The sequence below is a fragment of the Carlito syrichta genome, unplaced genomic scaffold (genome assembly GCF_000164805.1).
Source record: "Carlito syrichta isolate Samal-C Ts95f unplaced genomic scaffold, Tarsius_syrichta-2.0.1 Scaffold107969, whole genome shotgun sequence".
Classification (NCBI taxonomy): domain Eukaryota; kingdom Metazoa; phylum Chordata; class Mammalia; order Primates; family Tarsiidae; genus Carlito; species Carlito syrichta.
Window position 1 is genome coordinate 262,958 of NW_007052065.1, and position 21,795 is coordinate 284,752.

The 21,795-nt window shown below is 47.3% G+C and overlaps 1 protein-coding gene across 4 annotated transcripts in view; it reads left to right on the top strand.

Moving 5' to 3' along the window:
• Positions 1-278: 278 nt before the first annotated feature.
• OTOF (otoferlin) overlaps positions 279-21,795 on the top strand; it is a 99,056-nt gene continuing 77,539 nt past the window's right edge. For 3 of the 4 annotated variants that reach the window (XM_008068078.1, XM_008068085.1, XM_008068093.1), the window contains exons 1-2: positions 388-466; positions 18,554-18,612. In XM_008068078.1, coding sequence (XP_008066269.1) covers positions 388-466; positions 18,554-18,612 — 138 coding nt within the window. Of the gene's footprint in view, positions 467-18,553; positions 18,613-21,795 lie in introns of all 4 variants that reach the window. The other variant, XM_008068070.1, reaches the window with a different exon arrangement.

The following is a 21,795-nucleotide window of genomic DNA, read 5'->3' on the forward strand; positions in this document are numbered from 1 at the left end:
ACCTGAAGCTGGACAGGGCTTTATCTGGGCGCCGATGGCTGCTGAATAATGAATTCTGACTCAGCCTGCACTCCCAGGCTGCACACTGGTGCACACCGCGGGCCCGCACACACACACACACACACACACACACACACACACACACACACACTAACATAGATCCACACACGCTGGGCTGACAGCATGGAGGGGCGGAGGCTAGCAGGGCTGAGAGGCTCTGTGAGTCGCTGAAGGAGCAGCTCAGCTCGGTTGCCTTGGTCTCTGTGGGCAGCATCAGAGGGGGCTCAGGAGGAGGCGAAAGAGGAGAGGAGGGAGGCGTGTGAGTCGCGCTGCCAGCCAGCTTCTTACCGTTGCTCCTGCTGGCAGTGCCAGGCTCTCCACACCAGCATGGCCCTGCTCGTCCACCTCAAGACAGTCTCGGAGCTGCGAGGCAGGGGCGATCGCATCGCCAAAGTGACTTTTCGAGGTAGGGAAGCCCCTGTCTTCAAGAGACCCTAGCTCTGAGAGCTGAGCCAGCCCATACTCTGGAGGCTGCCGGGGACAGGACAGAGCTGGGAGGAGGGATGGAAAAAGTTCTAGCAGGGACTGGTGCAGGGAGGCTTTTCACAGGTAGCCATTGGCCCTGCCTGACTGGCTATTGTGATTTCTGGAAAGTCAGGGTCTCCGTGTTTCCATGTCTGCCTTTGCTTGCACTTGCCAACGTGCCAGTGCCTGGCAGGATGCAGAGCCCTCTGCCTGGGGAGGCAGAAGTGAGGACCTCACCCCGGGGCTCAAGGAGGGGGGACTGAGGGCCCAGCCCTGGGGAGCCATCCTTAGCCCTCTCCTCCTCTTTCTCCATCTCTTGCAGGTTGGTTTCCTTGGGCACAGGGTGGGGGTGGGGTCTGGAGCCTGGAAGATTCGGGATGACTGGTAGAGTCATCTGGGTCCCAGCATAATGGGGACTCTGTTGGCTTCTCTTAGACCCACTCATGGGCAGGAACCCTGTGAACTCTCTGGCCTCTCCTATCCTTTCTTCTCACTCATGTATTCAGCAACTGTTTATCATGATCTGCTGTGTCTAAGATGAGGCTAGAAACTAAAGCTGAGTGTGACCCAGCCCTGGCCTGGCTTCAAGGTGCCCACATCTGGTTGGGGCAGGAAGACCAGTGGGCAGACAAGTAGGACAGGTGTGTAATACTGACAGGATCCAGATGAGTACAGCATGCACACTATAGAAGGGGCACCCTAGACCAGGTTGGGGAACTGTGGTCCAGGAAGACTTCCAGGAGGAAGCAACACTCAGTTGGAACCTGAGCGAGCAAGGTGAGGAGGTGAGGACTGAGCAGGTAGAGGGAATCAGCAGAAGCTCCATGAGGCTGGAGCCCAGAGAGGGTACAGGAGCTGGGGCCAGAGAGCCAGGCAGAGCCAAGAGGCAAGGCTGGACTTCACCCCCAAGACAGTGAGAGCCCCTGGGAATTTTAAGAGCGGGAAGACAGGGCCAAACTTACTCTGCTTTTCACCCGCCTCTCCCTCTTCCCCGGCACTGCCTAACGCTGTGGGCCAGGGGATCTTGAGCAGCCTTTGACCTAAAGCCAGGGGGCTACTCACTAGACATGGCCCCTTCTCCCCAGAGGGGGGTCTGAGAATGGGGGTGGAGGTGAGGTCATGAAGAAGCAGCTGAGAGAACCCCACCATACCAAAGAACAAAGCGAGCCTCGGGCCCAAGCTGGACACAACATCTGCACCTATCGGGAGGGAGAGGTGAGACCATGGGCAGCCATTTCCACAACACTCCAGCAGAGTGGGCCCACACCACCCACTCAGAGGCCTCAGGTTGTCCCACAGCCTGTGACTACAGGAATGGGCATGGTAGAGGCAACGGCAATGTCCCTGCCACAGGAGGAAGTCAGGCAAAAGGGAGAGGCAGAGCGGGGAGTGGGGCGGGGTGGGGGAAAGGAGGTAAGCCACCTGTTGCTTCCCGCTCCAACCCCATGGCTACTTTCTCTGTAGCACCCTAGATCTCCCTCCGGTTGCCACCTGCCAGCTTGTGCTAGCTTTAGAAACAAGTGCGTCTTTTCATCTATGAGACATGGCCCCAAGTTCCAGAGATAGCACAGTGTTGGCTGTTTATCTCCAAACCGCCATGCTGTTGCAGCAATGGCAGGGCAGTCCGGGCTGTACTAGGCAGACCCATCTGCAGGCTGAGAAACTGAGGCCTGGTTGGAGAGAGATCTGCCAGGCATTCATGGGAGGCTAAGGCATGGTGGCCCTGGCTTGCAGAACCCTGGTTTCTCAATCCTGGAGTCTCTCTATCTCCCCCCGGACCACCTGGGGCTAGCACCCTAGTCTATTGAATAACCACCTTCTTCTCTGAGCAGGGAGGAAAACTGGCCGTCTAACCTCAGCTGATCACCTAGGAATTAACCTATTTGCAACCTGTGCCCTCTGAACTGAGTGGAGAAATCCACTTCCAAGTTCCACATTTGCGAGAGGTAACCATAGGCAGAGCTGCTGGGGAGGGGCCCGAGCATTGGGACTAGGCAGATGGCAAGCAGGTTTCCAGAGAGTCCTTTATTACAACCAGAGATGTCTCAGCCAGGCACCTGCTGCAGCTATAGGCACCCCAAAAGACCAACCACTAGCAATCCACTCAAGAATGTTCCACGGCATCTCCTGGCACACACAACCACTGGTGGCCAAGAAAATACTCTGCAGGAAGAAACAAGAGACTGGTGAACAGTCAGAGGGAGACACACTGGCCCCAAGCACCCCAAAGCCCTTGGGTGAAGCTCAATGTCAGGATAGGTAAAGAAGTCTTTGGCGAGCTGTGCCCATTGGCAGTGGCCCCAGGGAGGCCAGAGCATCTGACTGAAACACAGCTTGACTTTCTGGGCTGGGCCATACAAGACACTAAGGAAGGAGTCCTAGTCGGCCATGGTGGGAAACGCTCTAGACATAGAATCAGAAGTCCTGGGTCCCACCACTTTCTTCACCTCTCTGACCTTCAGTTTCCTCATCTGTAAAATGGGCATGATAATAGCATCCACCTTAATAGTTTGCTTCAAGGAAACAATGGGTGTGGAAGAGTTTGAGGAAAGAGTATTCAGATGGCTGATGTGTTTGTGAGGCAGCCATTCCCATTCTCCTTGGGAGTAGTAGCTAAGCCCAGAGATGGTGCAGGAGCTGAGACCGGAGAGCCAGGCAGAGTCTTCTTTCCAGCTCAGCCTCCATCTTCTATAGGTCAGGAGTGAGTAGACAGGGCGTGGAATGAGATACACATGGGAGATGAGACCACGTTGGAGGGCTTCTGACCTGTGCCAGGAGCAGGCAGGCTGGGCCTGGCCTCTGCTCTGTGGAAGTTTCTGCTGAGATGTTCTGCAGGAGCCCGGGCAGGAGTAGACTATTCCCATGTGGGCTGAGCTCACAGCAGTTTTGCCAGCCGCCACCCTCCTTCCCCACCGTCTCTAAGTCAGTCAGCCCCCCTCAAGAGCTAACTCAGCATGCCTGGCCAGCTCTGGTCTAGCTCTTAGCTCTCGGCTCTTTCTGCTCCAGCCTTTTCTAAGCAGGTCCTGCCCTATCCGTGCATTACCCAAACATGCTGAGATTTGTGCACAGGCCTGGCCCCTGGGTTGGAGGCAGGGAGGAGACACAGCCTGGCCATCCAGGAGTTTCAGCACCATTATGTCAGACAAGACATAAGGAGGCTTGGACCCCAGTGAGCCTGCAGGCCATGGGGCTCAGGGCCAATGTTTCCCACTAACAAGAGGGAGATAATAGTCCCATTTTGCTCAGAGACCTACTGATCTCAGGAGTAACTGGGAGAGGGCTGTCTGGGAAGGAGTGGTCTGGACTGCAGGTCGCTACCCAAAGAGAAGTATTAATCTTGGGCTTGTCCTTTCTCAACTCCTGAGATAATTCCCTGCATCAATCCTAGAGCTGTGGAATGCAGAATAGGAAGGGCCTCTAAGTTCTTCTAGTCCAAACTTTTGTCATGTTCAGCCCCTGTACGCCTCCAGAGGCTGGAGCCTGGGCTGTGGGAACCAAGTGACAGACTGTCCAGGGCCAGCTGAGTTGCCTTCCCCAGCTCTCCATCCCCTGAGTCCTCTTACCAAAACTCGAGGTCTGGGGAGTCTCCACGGAAGGCAGGGGACCTCTGAAGTCTCGATCTGGCTTCCATGTAATACACTCAGCCTGGGAATTGGCACAATGGTTTGCTCTAGCAAGGCTTCCCCCTCAGCCTTTTCATCCTCACCCCTTCTCTCCCACCCACCGCCAACTCCACCCCTCTGTGTTCCACTACCCTGAACTTTCAGCCATTCCTCCAAAGATGCCAAGCCTTTATACCTCCAAGCCTTGAGACATCATATTTTTTCTGCCTGGAATGGCTTCCACCCTCTACCTTCAGAAATCCCATTAATTCTGTTCATCCTTCAAGGCCCAGCTCGTATGCCACCTCCTCTGTGAAGACTCTTCCCACAGCTCTGCTACGGTACACTGAATTTTTTAAACTGGCCACATTTCTGAATACTGCACTAACTTCTGAGCACCTTCAAGACAGAGATCAGAAATGGTAATCTCTGTTTAAGAGATTTAAGTTCTTCTACTGTGGCACTCCCAGTCCTTGACTCAGTTTCCCCAACAGTGAGCTCTCACCCAGAACTTTCTATCCAAGGGGGATCAAAGGACTGAAAGAGACCTCAGGAGCCGAGAACCAAGAACCCTAGCTCACACTGCCTCTATCAACCTCCAAGCCCAGAGAATCTTCCGAGGCTGCAGAGAGAGGCTGATCTCATCCTCCAGCAAATGTGAGGGAGTCCAGCTTCAGCCCACAGCAGGGAAGCAAGAGGGGCTAGACATGGACCCACCCCTGCACTGAGCACACTCTTTCTGTGACAGCACACAGGACAGGACAAGGGACAAACCAGGGTCTCATCATCCGAGGAAGGGGAAGAAACGTGCATGTAATAGAAACGCAATGCAGCATTCAGAAGGGCCAAGGTGTGCTCAGGGGTGGTTGTAAATTGCAGAGATGTTCAGTGGACAGCAAGCTTACTTACAGCCAGGGAAGAGATCAGGGAAGACTTCAATAGAAGGAAGAGGAGCAGGGGCGGGGGAGGAGGGAGCATGCAGAAGGCAAGGCGAGGTTTTTCTGGGTAAGGGAGTGACAGGACCAGAGGCCAGAGAAGGAGAATTGCAGCCAAGTGCAAGGTCCAGGAAGCCACCCCATATGGCTAGAGCAGAGGCTGTGGGAAGTGGGTAGAGAGAGACCAGCTAGGAGAGGGGCACAGGACCGGGTGGGTGACTGAGCGGGGAGGGGTTGGGTCCCAGCCTGGTCACTGGGGACAAGATTCCTCCTACTGCTGGCTCCAGGGACCACCTCAGACTCTAAATTAGATTCATTTTCCCCTCCAAAATGAGGGAGCGCTCCCTCTTGATGACAAATACAAGTTCTATCTGGGAACTTCTCTGCTGTCCCTGGTAAAGGGGCAGAGTGTCCCAGCACCCTCACCCCTGAGTGCTCCTGCCATGCCTGCCTGTGCACTCTGATCCAGCCTAGCACCCCCTCTCTTGGAAGAGGTGGGGTGGGTGTTACCCCCGCTGAAGGCAGAGAGAGGAGACCCTTAGGTCAGCCTCTGCAGCCCAGGGCTGACTGTGGATGTAGCTCTGTGCTTTCGCTGTAGGCCCAAGGGAAGTGCCGCCCACCCCTATGTGCCACTCAACACACACAGACACACAGAGGTGCCCCTCACTCTGGGGAGAAATCTTCTCCGCCTAAAGCCCCAGGTGGTGAATGTTCCCTCCTCCCCAACCAGAGCAAGCCTGTGCAGCACAGAAAGCAGCAGGCGGAGCACATAGAAAATTCCTTAGGCTTTTCCTGCTTTGATGAGAGGAGTGCGTTCTCATGAAATGGAAATGATTGTAAAACTGTCTCCTGCTACAAAGGCCCTCAGCAAAAATGCTGCTGAAAATGTACTTGAGAACAGCCTTTCAAATAATTTCCCCTCAATTGCAATGCCTCGGTTATCTTAGCCACCTCTGCTGAAAACACGAAAGCTATATCTCTCCCACCTACTCCATCTCTGGATCTGATCGTTTTATTTTGAATTTTTTATGTGAAAAATCTCAAACATATGCAAGAGTGGGGAGACCAGTATAATGACCCCAATATTCTCCTCATCCAGTGCCAGCGACCACCAATTCATAGCCAGTCTTATTTCATTTGTACCCCATCCTAATCCCCCGTGCCAAATTATTTTGAAGAAAATCCCAAACACCATACTATTCCCTCCATAAATATCCCGTACATAGCTACAAAAGAAAAAAGACCATATACTTATCACTCCTAAAAAATTAACAATAATTTCTTAACACTATCAAATGTTCAGTCAGTGACAAAATTCCTAATTCTCTCATCAATGTCATAAAAATTTTTTTCCAATTTATTAAAAGCTTTATTTTAATGTGTTTTATAAATCAAGTATTCAGTCATTTATTTACTCATTTTTTGATTCATTCAGTTGATAAATATTGAGGTCCAGCTATGTGTCAAGCACTATTCTAGACTCTGGGGGTGCAGCCAAGAATGGGACAGACATGGTTCCTGTCCTCAAGAGGAAAGAGCCATTGCATGTGTCATTGTGCTCGCGAGGAGTATTATGGGAGGGAGGTACAGGCAGCTTGTGGTAAGGGAAACACACTTAGCCCAGAAAGTCGGGAAGTTGCCCCAGAGGGTGTTGAGGTTAGTTAGGGAAAGATGGAAGAAGAGCAAATGGGAAGTGAGATAGGAGACAGCTCAGAGTCAGCCCCCTAGAGCCAAGAAGACAAGGCAAGAAGTGGGTAGTGGGGATGGGCTGGTGTTTAAGAAGCCTTTGAGGGATCATAGCATGTTGGCAGGGTCAAAACCCACGAACGACTCCATTCCAGGCAGAGGGGCTGGATGCAGCCTACTACTACAGATGTAGAGGTGTGGCGATGTGTCAGGGGAGTATGGAGGGAAGGCTGGAAGGCAGGGGCAGGCAGCCAAACACCGAGGGTCTTTGGTGTCACAGGAGGAGGAGACTGAACTTTGTTTTGTAAGTGAATGGGAGGCTCAGGTTCTTAGTAGGCGAATGGGATGCTAAGATCTGGATTTGGGTTGAGCATCCTGGAGCTTGGGACTGCAGTCAAGGAGCCAGGAGGAAGCTGGCTGTAAGCAGATCGAGGGCCGAGCGCCTCAGCAGCTGGGCAGTGGGGATGGAAGTAGCAGTGCAGAGACTGGGAGAATAAGCTGAGCAAGGGGGCAAGACAAGGGCACCTCTGGAAAGGAGTAGAATAGACTGCCACCCTGGGCACCACCATGGACCCAGGGATTTGGGATGCAGGGCCTTAGCTGGTCCTCCTCTGGACTCCTCTGGACTCCTAGCAATTCATAGCCAGTCTTGTTTCATTTGTATCCCATCCTAATCCCCTGTGCCAAATTATTTTGAAGAAAATCCCAAACACCATACTATTCCCTCCGTAAATATCCCGTACATAGCTATAAAAGAAAAAAGACCACATACTTACCACTCCTAAAAAATTAACAATAATTCCTTAACACTATCAAATATTCAGTCAGTGACCAAACTCCTAATTCTCTCATCAATGTCATAAAAAATTTTTTCCAATTTTTCCTGCCAGTTGCTGACACCCGGAATTCTGGCAGATGTGGAGATGTCGGGGTGAAAACACCTGGGCCCATCAGCCTCCAGGTGGGTGCCTCCAGGGCAGGCCTCTTGGCTGCTTGCCCAAGGCTGGCATAGAACAGACCTGATGCAAAAGTGGGAGGAAGGAAAGCCACCTTTAGGTGCTGCAGGGGTAACTGAACAGCGAGCTGCGGAGCCCCTCTGCAGCCCGCCACTCAAGCAGGGCCAGGCAGTGATCCCTTTCCTCACTGTCAGTTCTAGAAAGGTCCTTGTTTCTATTTTATTTTTTTTTTAAGCAGAAAGGCTCATTTGCTTAGTTAGAGATCAGTCTTTACTCACTGGCTTTTTTTAAAGCCAAAGTTTAAGATAAAGTCAGAATTGCAGTTTCAACAATATTTTTAACCTATGTAAGGATGTAAAAAGAGTCTCCCTCCCATCATGCCTTATTATATGCCCAGTCCCTGGCACAGAGTGGACACTCTACATGCTTGGGAATCACTGAGGCTACAAGCTCCTCCGTCATAGTAATGGAGGAACCTAAGATCCAGTAGTTGTTGAGTGTGTGACTGGCACTGTCCAAGTCTCGAAGGAAAATACCACATGCCCTCTCTGCCTCAGTGCTAGGGTCTGGGAAATGGGATCCAGAGCTATCAGTTGGCAAAGTCATGGAAAAGTCAGAGTTTGAGTGGGCATCCGGAAGAAGTATGGGTTTGAGCTGAGGCAGAGAGATGAGATTTATCATTCCTGCCCTGTCCCCACCTCTCAGATGAATTCCTGACCCAAGCCTGTTTCTACTGTATATACTTGGATGTTAACAGGGTGAGTTAAGGAGAAATAAATGAGTGGAGGTAGAAATTATATTGGGATAAGATTTGTAGAAGATAAAGGGTTGGAGTTACACGGGGCTCCACTGAGCAGAGAAATGGGGGAAACAGAAGGGACAAGCTTCTTTGGTGGGAGCCCAGGGACTCTCTAATATCCAAATTCTGGCTCTGTGAGCTGCTGGTAATCTGCAGAGAGTGCACTACTTAGGAAACATGAGGAATGGCTGCTTTCATGGACAACTCTTTTTGCATTAAATTTCTTCATTCTAGTGTGCCATCAACTGTTATTATAAAGTTCAAGGTATGTTCTTCGTAGGGAAAAAGTGTTATTATAAGAAATAGTCACAAACAAATAGACAAGAAAATCATTAAAAATATAAAAGATTTGACAACACCATCAACCACCTTAATCTAATTGTCATTTCTAGAACATCACACCCCAAAACTGAAAAATATGCATCCTCCTCATGTACACAAAGAACACTGAGACAAATTATACCAATATAGACCACATAATGGACAAATAGACAAGTCTCACTACATTTCAAAAGACTGACATCTTACAGAGTATGGTTTCTGACCACAAGGGAATCCAACTAGAAATCAATAAGAAGATATATTTAAAAGTCCCAAATACTTGGAAATTAATACTCTTCTTAATAGCCTATGGTCAAAGAAGAAAGCAAAAGAGACCATAAAACATTTCTAACTGAATGGTAATGAAAATATAACCTAGCAACATATAGTCTTAAATTCTTAGAGCAGAAAAGTGTTAAATTCATTTTTTAGGTTTCTGCCTTAAGTTACCAGACCATGAGCAAATTAAATTCATCTTGAAAATATTATGCTAAATGAAAGAAGCTAGACACAAAAGACCACATACTGTTTAATTCAATTTACGGTCATGTACATGGAACGATGGGGTTACATTCTGAATAATGCATCATCAGGCAACTTTGTCCTTGTGTGAACATCATAGATCATACTTACACAAACGTAGATGGTGTAAGCTGCTACACCCTAGCTATATAGTAAGGCCTATTGCTCCTAGGGTACAAACCAGGAATGCATGTTGCTGTACTGAATACTGTAGGCAATTGTAACATAATAGTTAGTATTTGTGCACCTAAACATATCTAAACATACAAAAAATACAAGAAAAATATATTATCATTGTCATTATTATTATTACTATTATTTTAGTCAAAGTCTCACTCTGTCACCAGGCTGGACTGCAGTGGCACACGCATAGCCTCTGCAGCCTCTACCAGCAAGGCTCAGGTAATCTTTCCACCTCAGCCTTCCAAGTAGCTGAAACTACAGGTACATGCCACCACACCCAGGTAATTTTTAAATTTATTGTAGAGACGAGGCCTTTCCAAGTTGTCCAGGCTGGTCTCAAACCCTAGGACTCAGGCAATCTTCTTACCTTGGCCTCCCAAAGTGCTGGGATTACAGGCGTGAGCCACGATGACCAGCCAAAATACAATAGTATAATCTTCTGGGATGACCATTGTATACGTGGTCTGTTGTTGACCAGAACATTATTTTGCAGTACATTAATGTACACGAAGTGTTCAGAACAGGCACATCCATAGAGACAGAAAGTAGATTAGTGGTTTTCACAGACTAGGGGGAGGGGACAGTGGGGGGGTGACTGCTAATAGCTATGGAGTTTCCTTCTAGGGTGATGAAAATATTCCAAAATTGGATAGCAGTGATGGTTGCACAGCCTTGTGAATATACTAAAAATCACTGAATTGTACACTTTTAAAGGGTAAATTTTATGGTATGTAAATTATATTCCAATAAATAAAAATATATACACCCCCTAAATTAAACCCAGGGAGAATAAATGAAGGAAATGGAAAACAGCCAACAGAGAAAATCAGCAAAGCCAAAAGATAAATCTTTGAAAAAATTAATAAGATAGGTAAGCACTAGAAAGACTGATCAAGAAAGCAAGCAAGAAAACACAAATATCAGGAATGAAAGAAGGGATATCATCACATTAAAAAGGAAAATAAAAGAATATTACCAATAATTTATCCCAATAAATCATACAGATCAGATGAAATGGACACATTCTTTGAAAAACAACTTACCAAAACTGATACAAAAAAGAAATAGAAAATCTAAAGAGCTCAACGTCTATTTTTAAAAATTGAATTTATAACAACAATGACAATGATGTAATAAAGTTTTCTTCCCACAAAGAAAACTTCAGGTCTAGATGGCTTCACTGGTGTATTTTAGAAAACTTTTAAGGAAGAAATAATACCAATCTTACACAAACTCTTTCAGAAAATATAGAGGGAAGACCACTTCACAGCTCATTTTAACAAAGACCTTAATTTTTTTTATTCTCTTTGCCAAAGACCTTAAATAAAAAGAAAAATAGAGCCCTGTATATCTCAGGAATACAGATGTAAAAATGTTTAACAAAATATCAACCAACTGACTAGCAATATATGAAAAAGATAACACATCATAACAAATGAGTATTACCCCAGGAAGACAGGGTTAGTTTAAAATTAGAAAGTTAATCAAAGTATTCTATCATATTAACACAAGAAAAAACATGATTATATCAATAGATGCAGAAAAAGTATTTTGTAAAATTCAATACTTCAATTCATGATAAAAACTCTCAGCAAACTAAAAATAGAAGGAGCTTCCTCAATCTGATAGGGGGCAACTGCAAAAAATGTCCCGCTAACATTATATTTAATTCACAAATATTGAACATGGAGATAGTAAGCAAGGCAAAGTTGCCCGCTCTCATCACTGCTATTCAACATTGTACTGGAGTTCTAGCCAGTGCAATAAGGCAAGGAAAAAAAAACTCATACGGATTGAAAAGGAAGAATTAAAACTATCTTTGTTCACAAAAAAATCTAATTGGCTAGGTAGAAAATCCTAAGAAATCTATTGAAAAGTTACTTCAGCTAATGAGTGAATTTAGCAAGATTTCAGGATATATGATTAATATGCAAAAAATAAATTTCACCAAAACCACAAAAGACCTTCACATGAAAAACAAAACAAAAAATGCTAAGAGAAATAAAAGAAATCCAAATATATGAAAAATTCACTTTTTATGGATTGGAAGATTCAGAATTGTTAAAATGCCAATTATCCACAAATTATCTATAGACTGAATACAATCCCAGTAAAAAAAAAATCACAACAGGTTATTTTGTAGAAATTGAAAACTATTTTATTTTTCAAAACAAAATAGATTTTTTAAAATTGGCAACTCGTTCCTTTATTTAATTTAATTTTTTTAATTTTAAAGATGTGAGGTGTAAGTCAGGATTAGGTACCAGTGGTCTATGTGCAGGTGAAGTATGGGCCTCCCACTAGGCCTCACTTCCCCTGGCTTAAGACCAGGTACCCTTAGTGATGCTATGTGCTCCCCCCACCACTTCCCCTGGTGGTGTCCTACTGCCGATCCCTCTCTCATGGTGAAAACTATTTTAATATTTAAGTGGACATGCACAGGATCTAGAATAGCCAGAGCAACCTTGAAAACAAAGAATAGAATCGAAGGATTTACACTACAGTTGACACTTGAACAACACAGGTTTGTTGTGCAGGTCCACCTGTTTACTGACTTTTTTTCTTGCCTCTGCCACCCCTGAGACAGCAAGACCAGCCTCTCATCTTCCTCCTTTCTTAGCCTACTCAATATGAAGACAACAAGAATGAAAACCTTTGTGATGATCCACTCCCAAATGATGAAGAGTAAATGAATTTTTTTCTTCCTTATGATTTTATTAATAACATTTGCTTTTCTTTAGCTTAACTTATTGAATATGGTATATAACACAAAAAAACCTGTGTTAATTGACTGTTTATGTTATCATTAAAGCTTCTGGTAAACAGTAGGCTATTTGTAGCTAAGTTTGCAGGGAGTGAAAAGTTGTATGCAGATTTTCACTATGGCAGGGGTCAGTACCCCAAGCCCTCGTGTTGTTTAAGTGTCAACTTTATTTGATTATAAAACTAACTATAAAGTTAAAAGAATCAAGTGTGGCATTGGTCTAAGAATAGATATATAGACCAATTGAACAAAATAGCATCCAGGAATAAACCATATACATATAAAATCAATTGATTTTCAATCAAAATGTTAAATAGCTAGAAAAATTAGATATTTGCAAGTGGAAATACACTTCAAACTCTTACTTCAAACCATCCACAAAAAATTAAGTTAAGGTGGTTTAGAGAACTAAACATAAAAAAGCTATAATCTTCCAGAAGAAAATACAGAATTCCTTTGCTATATTCTTGGGTTAGACAAATATTGCCTAAAGAAAAATTTTAACACACTAAATATAAGAAATAAATTTCACTAAAAGCTTGATAATTTGAATATCTTACATTTGAAGGCTCCTATTCATCAAAAGACACACACACACACAACACACACACACACACACACACTTAAGAAGGCATGAGAAGGCAAGCCACACACAGGATGAAAATATTCACATTTATCTGACAAGTGTTGTGTAGCCAGAATATGTAAAGAATCCCTATAAATTATAACAAAAAGGCAAATAATCAATTTTCTTAATAGGCAAAAGTCTTGAACAGACACTTCGTAGAATGTGGTCAACACAATCATTAGTCATCAGAGAAATGAAAACTCAAAATTACAAAGAGATATTATATCTCCTAGTATTTCACTATAGCACTAAAATGACTCAAATGTAAAAGTCTAACAATAACCAAATGTTGATGAGAGTGTGGAGTAACTACATATTCTCTTTAGTAGAAAGATAATAGCCATTTCTTACTGAATAATGAGCTATGCACCAGATGCTCTTCTGAACACTACCACTTCCTGCATTTTATGGATGAGGAAACTAGAGTAAAGAGAGAGAATTAATTGACTTCATCAAAGGCACTCACCTAACAAAGAGGCGGAGCTGGGATTTGAACGCAGGTATTCTGGCCCAAGACCCTCAATCTCTATACTATGCATTCTGTGCTGGCAAGGGACTTGATACTTTCCCCAAACTCTCTCCAAAACAGTCTCTTACTGATCCTCCTCTGGTCCCAGGACATAGGCCAGTCCAGAATAGCTACCCCAGCTAACAAGCGATGGCTCTGATACCCCAGGGGTCGGTGGGCAACTCCAGGCTCCCAGCCCATGAGTAGGCCTGCCGGGACCCTACTTCCTGGTGTTTGGTGGGAATAGCTGGCCTTTAAGAGCAACAGGCTGATCTGAACAGGGGAGAGTGAAGATACAGCAGGGCCAGCACCCGCAGAGTCCTCATGGAAGAAGAGAGGGAGAGGGGAGACAGGGACATGGGCACGTCGCAGGAGGAGATGGGGGTGCTTGCTGAGCTCTATTCATTCTATCCCAGGCAGCACGTAAAAGAGACTTTGCTGATTTTAAGCAATGCAAGGAAATAGCAGTGACAGGCCTGAGTCACCAGCAAAGTGTTTTGCTCTATTTCTCAACTCACACAGGGACAACAGTAATGGCAGACACCGCTGCAATGTAGGCCAGAGAGCTAGGCCCTGGCAAAACGATGATGTCCCTGAAAATAGTCTCAGGATCGTCTCCTTTCCTTTCACCCACCACCTCACCTAGTGCCCTCTCAGGACCTCAGCCCGCTTCAGTCCTCCTCTGATGGGCTGCTCCCTGCAGGCAGACCTTTTCTGTCGCTCCCTTCCCCACCGGGACTCCCTGTCCTGTGTCCAGCTCCTGTACCACTCTCTGCTGCCCACCTTCAAGCATGTCTCATGTTGTTCTCTCACTTGATGTCCCTCCTCCTCCCTTCTCCTCATTCCCTCTGCATCTCTCGACCCCAACCAGTCTTCAAGCACCAGTGCCTTCCTTGACCTGCTAAATGGAGGGTCATTTCTCCTTTTCCTGTGTTCTCGCTTTATTTAGACTTTTTGCATGCCAATGACCAATTTCTGCATTATGTAACAGCCTTTTCCATGTCTGACCCATCCCCTTCTGGATTGTAATAAGTTCTTAAAGGCATCATCCAGATTCAAATGGTCTTTGTACAACTCCCCTCTGCTACAGTCAAGTAGCAGTGCTGACACAGACCAGGAGGGGAGGACTCCTTGCTGCCTGTGGAAATGAATGGATACACGTGGGCTAGCGGCTGCAGCCCTGTATGCCTGCCTTTCTCTAAACTCTGACTGTAGCAGGGCAAACTGTCTGGAAGAGGAAGTTATTTTATGCAGATAGGACATTTTGTCCTCTTAAATCATGTCACATGGAAGGTTAACATGCCATCCTACATCTGAAACAAGCGCTGAGCTCTCCATCTAGGAGTAACTGCAGTGTGGATATTTTTAAATGGCAAATGACTTAAAAACATTACTTCTGAGACTCTTGGGCCCTCTGATTGGAAATGGGTATATTTGGTGGCATGGCACTTGTTACATTTGGAGCACAGATTCTGCTATTCACAGTCCATTTATTGACTCTGGGAAGAGTTCATCTTAAACCAAGCAGTTCAGCTAACCCAAGAGCAACTGCCTCGGAAGGAAGGAAGATGCTGTTCAATTTTCCCCCTCTAATCTCCTTCTCACTTGATCCACAAAAACCTTTCCATGCCAGGAAGAGGCTATTTTCTTGCAAGCTTTATTCTCAATCTTCCCTGTGGCAAGAAAAGCGATTGGATATTGGGATTTTTAATGGCTTTGTCTGAAAGATGTTTAAAGTGAAGCTGAAATGTCAACAAGACAAATGTTGAGTGGAGTAGATGTTTAGTGGAAATGAACTTGAAACAAGAGATAGGGTTAATAATCCCCACTGATCACTTGGAACAGATGAGAAAGGTCCCTGGTTCTGTTCCAGTGAATATGACAGAATCACTTGAATGTACTCTGCCACTGTTTGTACATACCTTCTTGAAAATGGCTCTTCAAAAATGCTTAAGGACATTTTGTTTTCTTCATAAATTGACCTTTCCACTGTTTCTGTAGGATTGATTTGTTTCAGTAAACCTTTTCTTAAATATCTAGAGGTAAATTTTAGCTCATCTTGTCTGAGAATATTTACCACATCTCAATCCCCAGGGTCTCAATCAATAAGGTTTTAGCACATTTCAAAACAGAGCCCAGATGCGTCAATTCTGTAATGGCGGATTTCACTGTATTTTACTTTCTCTCCTACAAGCCTATGGGAAATACACACGCAGGGAAAGGTTTGTGCTTCGGTGCTTCTTTGTGCACGTTTGAACCTACTGGACATACCTCGGACCCTCCTTACCTTCTCCTGACTGAGTTGCTCAGTTTTTCACTCTGGGAGACCCTAGAGGATGGCCACATTTGAGGCTCATTAAGATCTTCTAGGATGAAAAGGCCTTTGATTATTCAGAGCAGCAAGTCCTTGGGGAAGCCCCAATGCACAAATATGCTCACCTGATTCTCAGTTTAAAGTGCGTGTTACCTGTGGGAAAAATTTAAGGATGCTCAAAACCCAGGCGCCATCCCTCATGTTTCCCTCTCCTCCCCTGGCTGCCATGGGTTTTGTTCTTGAGGTTTTTCTTGTGGGTTTTTTGTTTTATTTTGTCCCTGGCTAGTGCTAAAGATCCTTCCCTCTCATCTTGTTTGCTTCACATCTATTTTTTGTGTATATAGCTTCTATTTTATGACCATAGCTTTTTCCTTGTTATCTGGAGTGCAGTCTCCCTCCCACATGCCCCTGCCCCCAAACACACACATACACACATGCCTTCCTCTGTTTCAGTGGATCTAACATCACGCCCCCAGCCTCCTTGTCAGAGGGGAGCCCTGTATTGAACCAAGACAAGGTCTTGGGCCATAAAAGCCACAAGGACCCTGGAGAGCTCTTATTAAGTATGTGAGGCACCGAAGGCCAGAAGAGAGAGGTCGGGTCCTGGGGAACAAGCCTGCTCTGCTGAGCCTCCGTCCTCACCCAGCCTCCAGCCCCATCACAGGGGAGGGTCAAAGGAGGCTGTGGTTCCTCTACCCCCTTCTGGGCTTGATGCCAGTCAAGCCCAGACTCCTGGTTTTTATTTTTTTGTTGGTTTTGGTTTATGTTTTGGGGGTTTTTTTGAGTTGGAGTCTCACTTAATTGCCCAGACTGGAGTGCAGTAGCAAGTTCACGGCCACCCCAGTGTTGACCTGCTGGGCTCCAACGATCCTTCCGCCTCAACCTTCCAAGTAGCTGGAACTACAGGCACGCACTACCGCAACTGGCTAATTTTTTATTTATTGTAGAGACGAGGACTTGCCAAGTTGCCCGGGCTGGTCTCGAACCCACGGGCTCAGGCAATTCACTCACCTTGGCCTCCCCAAGTGCTGGGATTACAGGCTGAGCCATTGAACCCGGGCCCGGGTTTTCTATGAGGAGAGTACAACAGATCCCCTGCTTGCCACGTTCTCTCTCCTAGTACTTAGCCCTGCCTATCAGTGACCACCCAAACTCACTCCCAAATGGAACTGGCTTTAACCAGGAGATGGCCTTTCTATAAAATGGTTTAGGCTGGTAGGGATTTAAAAGCCTTTTTCTTTCCATTTCAAAACTCAAGCATGATCATTGAAAAAAATTCAAATTTGCATATATACAAAGTCAAAGCATGCTGCTTTCAATGTCTTCTCACTCTGCCTCCCCAGGGATAACCACTCGTGATGGTTTGAGATATTTGTCTATTCACTTATGAAATATATGCACATAATTGGAGTTTTGATATTTTGTTTGTTAAGGGAATTCTATTATATATGCTACCTTTTTTCTTTGGTGTGGAATTGACAGAATAATAAATCAATCCTAAATAATACATTTTTAAAACATCTCTTATCTCTGGATTTCTCCTCATAGGAATAACAACTCCTTTTCTTGTGGCCCCACCCCACTTTTAAAATAGTATTTCTCCTCTCTTCTCTACCATTTCTTTTTTCTTTTTCTTTTTCTCTTTTTTTTTTTTTTTTTTTTTTTTTGAGTTGGAGTCTCACTCTGTCACCCAGGCTGGAGTGCAATAGCACACTGATGGCCACAGCAGCCTTGACCTGCCGGGCTCAGGCAATCCTTCCACTTCAGCCTCCCAAGTAGCTAGAACTACAGGTGTGCACCACCATGCCCAGTTAATTTTTTTTTAATAGTAGAGACAAGGTCTCACCATGTTGCCCAGGCTGGTCTCAAACCCATAGGCTCAAGCAGTCCTCTTGCCTCGGCCTCCCTAAGTGCTGGGATTACAGGTGTGAGCCACCATGCCCAGAGCTCTGTATCATTCCTGTATCTTGGACAAAATTGTACCTTGGGGAGTGTATTGTGTGGCGTTGCACTGGTGACCTGTCCTCTTCCACACACTGCAGCCCCAGCCTCTCAACCTGCCCTCAGCTGTCTCCTGATTTGGTTCTTCAAGCAGCTTGGGTCAATTCAGACTGGAAGGCTAAAAAAGAGGGTAGCTTTACTCCTGTATGCCCGACATGCCCTCTGGGTGGCGCACGGATTGGGGTGGGGTACCTGGGACAGTATGTCCATCTCATGCACTCTGTTTCCTGAAGAAATGAACAATTATGAGAGGGACAGAAAGTAAAGAGTGATAGTCTGGGATCTGACCGGTTGACCCAGGGCCTGGGTTGGGTAGAAGCCCAGCCTCCTTCTGTGACTGGGTTAGGAGGCTGGACTTTGCAGACCCCTGTCAGCAGGCAGGGGGTGTGTCCTCAGGACCAGGCTTCCATCAGGGCAGCAGGGCCCTGGGCCACTAGCAGAGCTGTAGGGGAGGCTGCAGAGGGGGCCAACAGAGCCACTGGGGAAGCAGCATGGTGGAGAAAAGAGCCCTGGGTTCTGTTCCCATATCCACTCTGACCAGCCCAGGCCCTCCTGAGCTTCAGCATCCCCATTCGTAAAATGAGGCGAATGGCCTTTGACCTGCCTACTACATGGGGCTGCTGAGAGGGTCGGATAAGAGATTAGATGGGGACTGGCCCCATCCAGGAGAGAGCTGCCCAAGCCAGGAGGTTCCATGGTTCATGACGGGTGTTTGTGAGTCAAATGCTATTAGGATTACTCCTGGGTTGAGCAGGTCACCTCGAGCTTGTCTAAACAGATCTGACTCCGGTTTCCTCTCCCTTCCGCAGGGCAATCCTTCTACTCCCGGGTCCTGGAGAACTGTGAAGATGTGGCTGACTTTGATGAGGTAGGATGTCCAGGACTCCTCTCCTTCAACCCTGAACGCAGAGGGCAGCAAGCATGCCTCTCTGCCTCGTGCAGGCCTATGCTGGCCCCAAATCCCAGGCAGTGGCATGCTCAGAGTCCCTCATCTCTCAGTTGCTTCCTGGAAGAGGTGATGGGGAGGGTATGGAGGAGTCTCCCCTCCCCCTCCACCCAGATTCTCCCAGGAGCCTCTGCACATAGGCCTATGAGTGCAGATGGCGCCGAGAATAGTAGGTCAAACCCACCTTGATGGCCTCCTGCCCCGTCTGGGTCTGTTTGCTCCCTCTAGAGAAAGAACCCACAGACACTGTAGGCCTCAATATGAGGGCCCGACAATGTGAGTTTTGGGGACACATCAAAGGCCAGTCTGTGTGACTCCCTAGGAGTTAAAGAGAAGGGCAGGCATGAGCACCAGGGTGGAAGCCCCAGTCACCATGGAAACACTGTTGGTTATCCCACACAAGTCAGGGTCTCACCTTCAAACCATGGAGGGGAAATAAGAGAGACAGAAGACAGTCTGGGTTTTTAGCAAACTGCCCTGGGAGCTCCACGAAAGAAGATATGAGCCATTGTCTATCAACACCTATATTTATCAATCCTCACCCCAGCATGGCTGTTGCCACTGTTTATCAGGAACAGAGCAGGCAAGTGTCCCTCGGGAATGCCAGGGCAAGGCAAAAGCAGAACTTACAAAGCGTTCCTCCTCCCTGTGTCCTCACTGCCCTTCCTATCACCCGTTGGCCCAGGCTGGGAGCCTCCATCTACACATATATGCCAGCTCAAACAGCCTTTGGGTTCCTTGGGTTTCTTACATTCTCTTATCCACTTGTTTGCTACTTCCTGGAATCTGTATTTTCCTCTTGCTGCTGCAACTTCTCCAGCATTGACTTTGGCACAAGAACCAGCAGTCCTAAGTCACTATCTTGGTGCAAACTGGAAGCTTTGTTGTGACCCCTAGAATAGTGGACCCTTCCTTCCCTAGGCTTGCCTGTCCCATGCAGGTGTTTGGGCTGGGAAGGACCTCATGGCAGACGGTTCCCTTTGAGGCTGGCTGCTGGCATTCGACTGAGCAGCTGGCAGACTGAGGGGCCACTTGGAGCTAGCTATCTCCACCTCACCCTGAGACTGGGCCATACAGTGTAGACAAGTTCATAAGCCCAGAGCTAGAGCACGGAAGTAAGGCCTTGGCCTCCCCACTTGGGCTCAGGAGCAGCTGTTGACCATCACAGCCCAATGCTGTGCCCTCTCCAACCACAGCAGGGGCACTGCTACCTGGGACCATTGAGTTCCTCATTTAAAGTGAATCCTCAGAGCTAAGGAAGGTTCTGTTCTTACCTTCTCACCCTCCTGGCTGTGCAACTCCCAACCTGATCCTCAGGCACACATTTGTCAAATGGGGCTATTGATGAGTATAAAGATCTTTGTGAAATGAACAAAAATGAGGCAGATAATGACAGTGGAACCATGACTATATGACGAACCAGCTATTGTAGAGGCCCCATTACCCACCCAGCCTGCTTTCTCCTCTCCCCACTTCCTCAGCCAGGGCCCCAGAGAGGGGAGGGGCAGGCTGGGGGAAGACACAGGCAGCCTGACCCAGTTTCTCAAAGCCCTGCCTCCCAGGGCCACTGCCCCCTAATCCACCAGGTGTAGCATCCAACTCCCTCCTCCCAAGACTCCCAGGGGACATGCCGGCCCAGGCCTCCAGCCAGTGGGCAACCTGATGCCCCTCCAAGGGCACTGCCACCCCTTTCCATGCACTGCACCTCAGGACACCTGAGCCACAGGTATACATAACATTCAAAGTTAATCACCGTGTCCTCCCTCTTCCCAACGCTGCTCAAGCTAGGTCAGATGGAGAGTCCATCTCTGCCGGTCCTGAGCAGGGGACCACATTCTGAGCATCTAATATGTGCCAGATTCAAGTTATAGATGCCCCAGAGGGAGGAACCCGGGCTCGACAACCCATGATGTCCCATACAGAAGCTTAGGTATGGGATAGCAGAGTCAGTGTGGAGAAACCAGGAGGCGGCAGAAGCAGAGGCACGTGACCTAGGATCAAAGAACAGGCCACAAAATGAGAGAAGAGGTTCTCAGCCGAGGAAAGTGCTACTCGCCCCCTGGGGGAAAAGGGAAGTTTCTGGCTGCCACACCTGCAAAGCACTGACACTTAGCAGGGTGGGGGGCAAGGTTGCAAAATGAATTGCAGTGCTCAGGTCATTCCACACTTCCACTTGGGAGCCCCTCTCAGTAAATCATGATAGCCCCCAGCAGTCACATTGAGCAATGACTCTTCCATCCAAACTCCATAGTAATCCACAGGTGATACAGTCAGGCTCCAGGGGTAAGAATCTTTCATCAGATGACAGAACTGAAAGTGGTCATGCCAGGTTTCCGAGCCCACATGTGGAAGAGATGATAAGCCATCTCTGGATGTGTAATAGAAAGCTACTCCAGGGCCTGACTCCCACGTCCCTGCAACACCCTTGTTGGGGTCTCTCCAGGGCCCCTGCTTCCATTTCGCTCACTGAGAAGTGAACCCACAGCCTGGCCACCACAGGTCAGCAGTGTACATCCCACAAAGCTAGGAGGCCACCCTGCCACCTCCTGCTCAGAGAGGGCCCAAAAGGCCTGGGTCAACCCAGTCCTAAAGAGAGGCTAGAGCTAGACCCAGGTTTTAGCCTCTCTCTACAGACACGGTGGACAAGTCCTGATCTTCCCTGGCTGCCTCCTGAAAGAACCAGCCCAACAGTGGTTCCAGAACTAGCCTGAAAAACAAACCCTTCCAAACCCCCTGGAGCTTTTGGCTCCCCAGATAGTCTCTTCTCTCAGCCTTCCACTGCCCAGGGCCTTCAGGGACCCGTTTAGTGAGGTACAAAGCCCACTGGCCAGGGTGTCATGAACCTGGCTAAGTCCTTGCTGAGGTGACCACTTTGGGTCTTCGATTCCCCTTCTGTAAAACGGGAGGCACTTGCTTGACCAGCCACACAGGACTGTCATGAGGTTAAAGAGAGGCAAGATGACAAAAGAACAAGCATTTTCCCTGCTGTCCTCAGTTGAGATTCCAAGCAAGGGGGGGCCTTTCTCTGCTCAGACAGGGTGGGGAGGCTGCTGCAGGCCAGACTTAGGAACCTGAGTGGGGAGGAGATGGCCGTGGAAGAAAGAC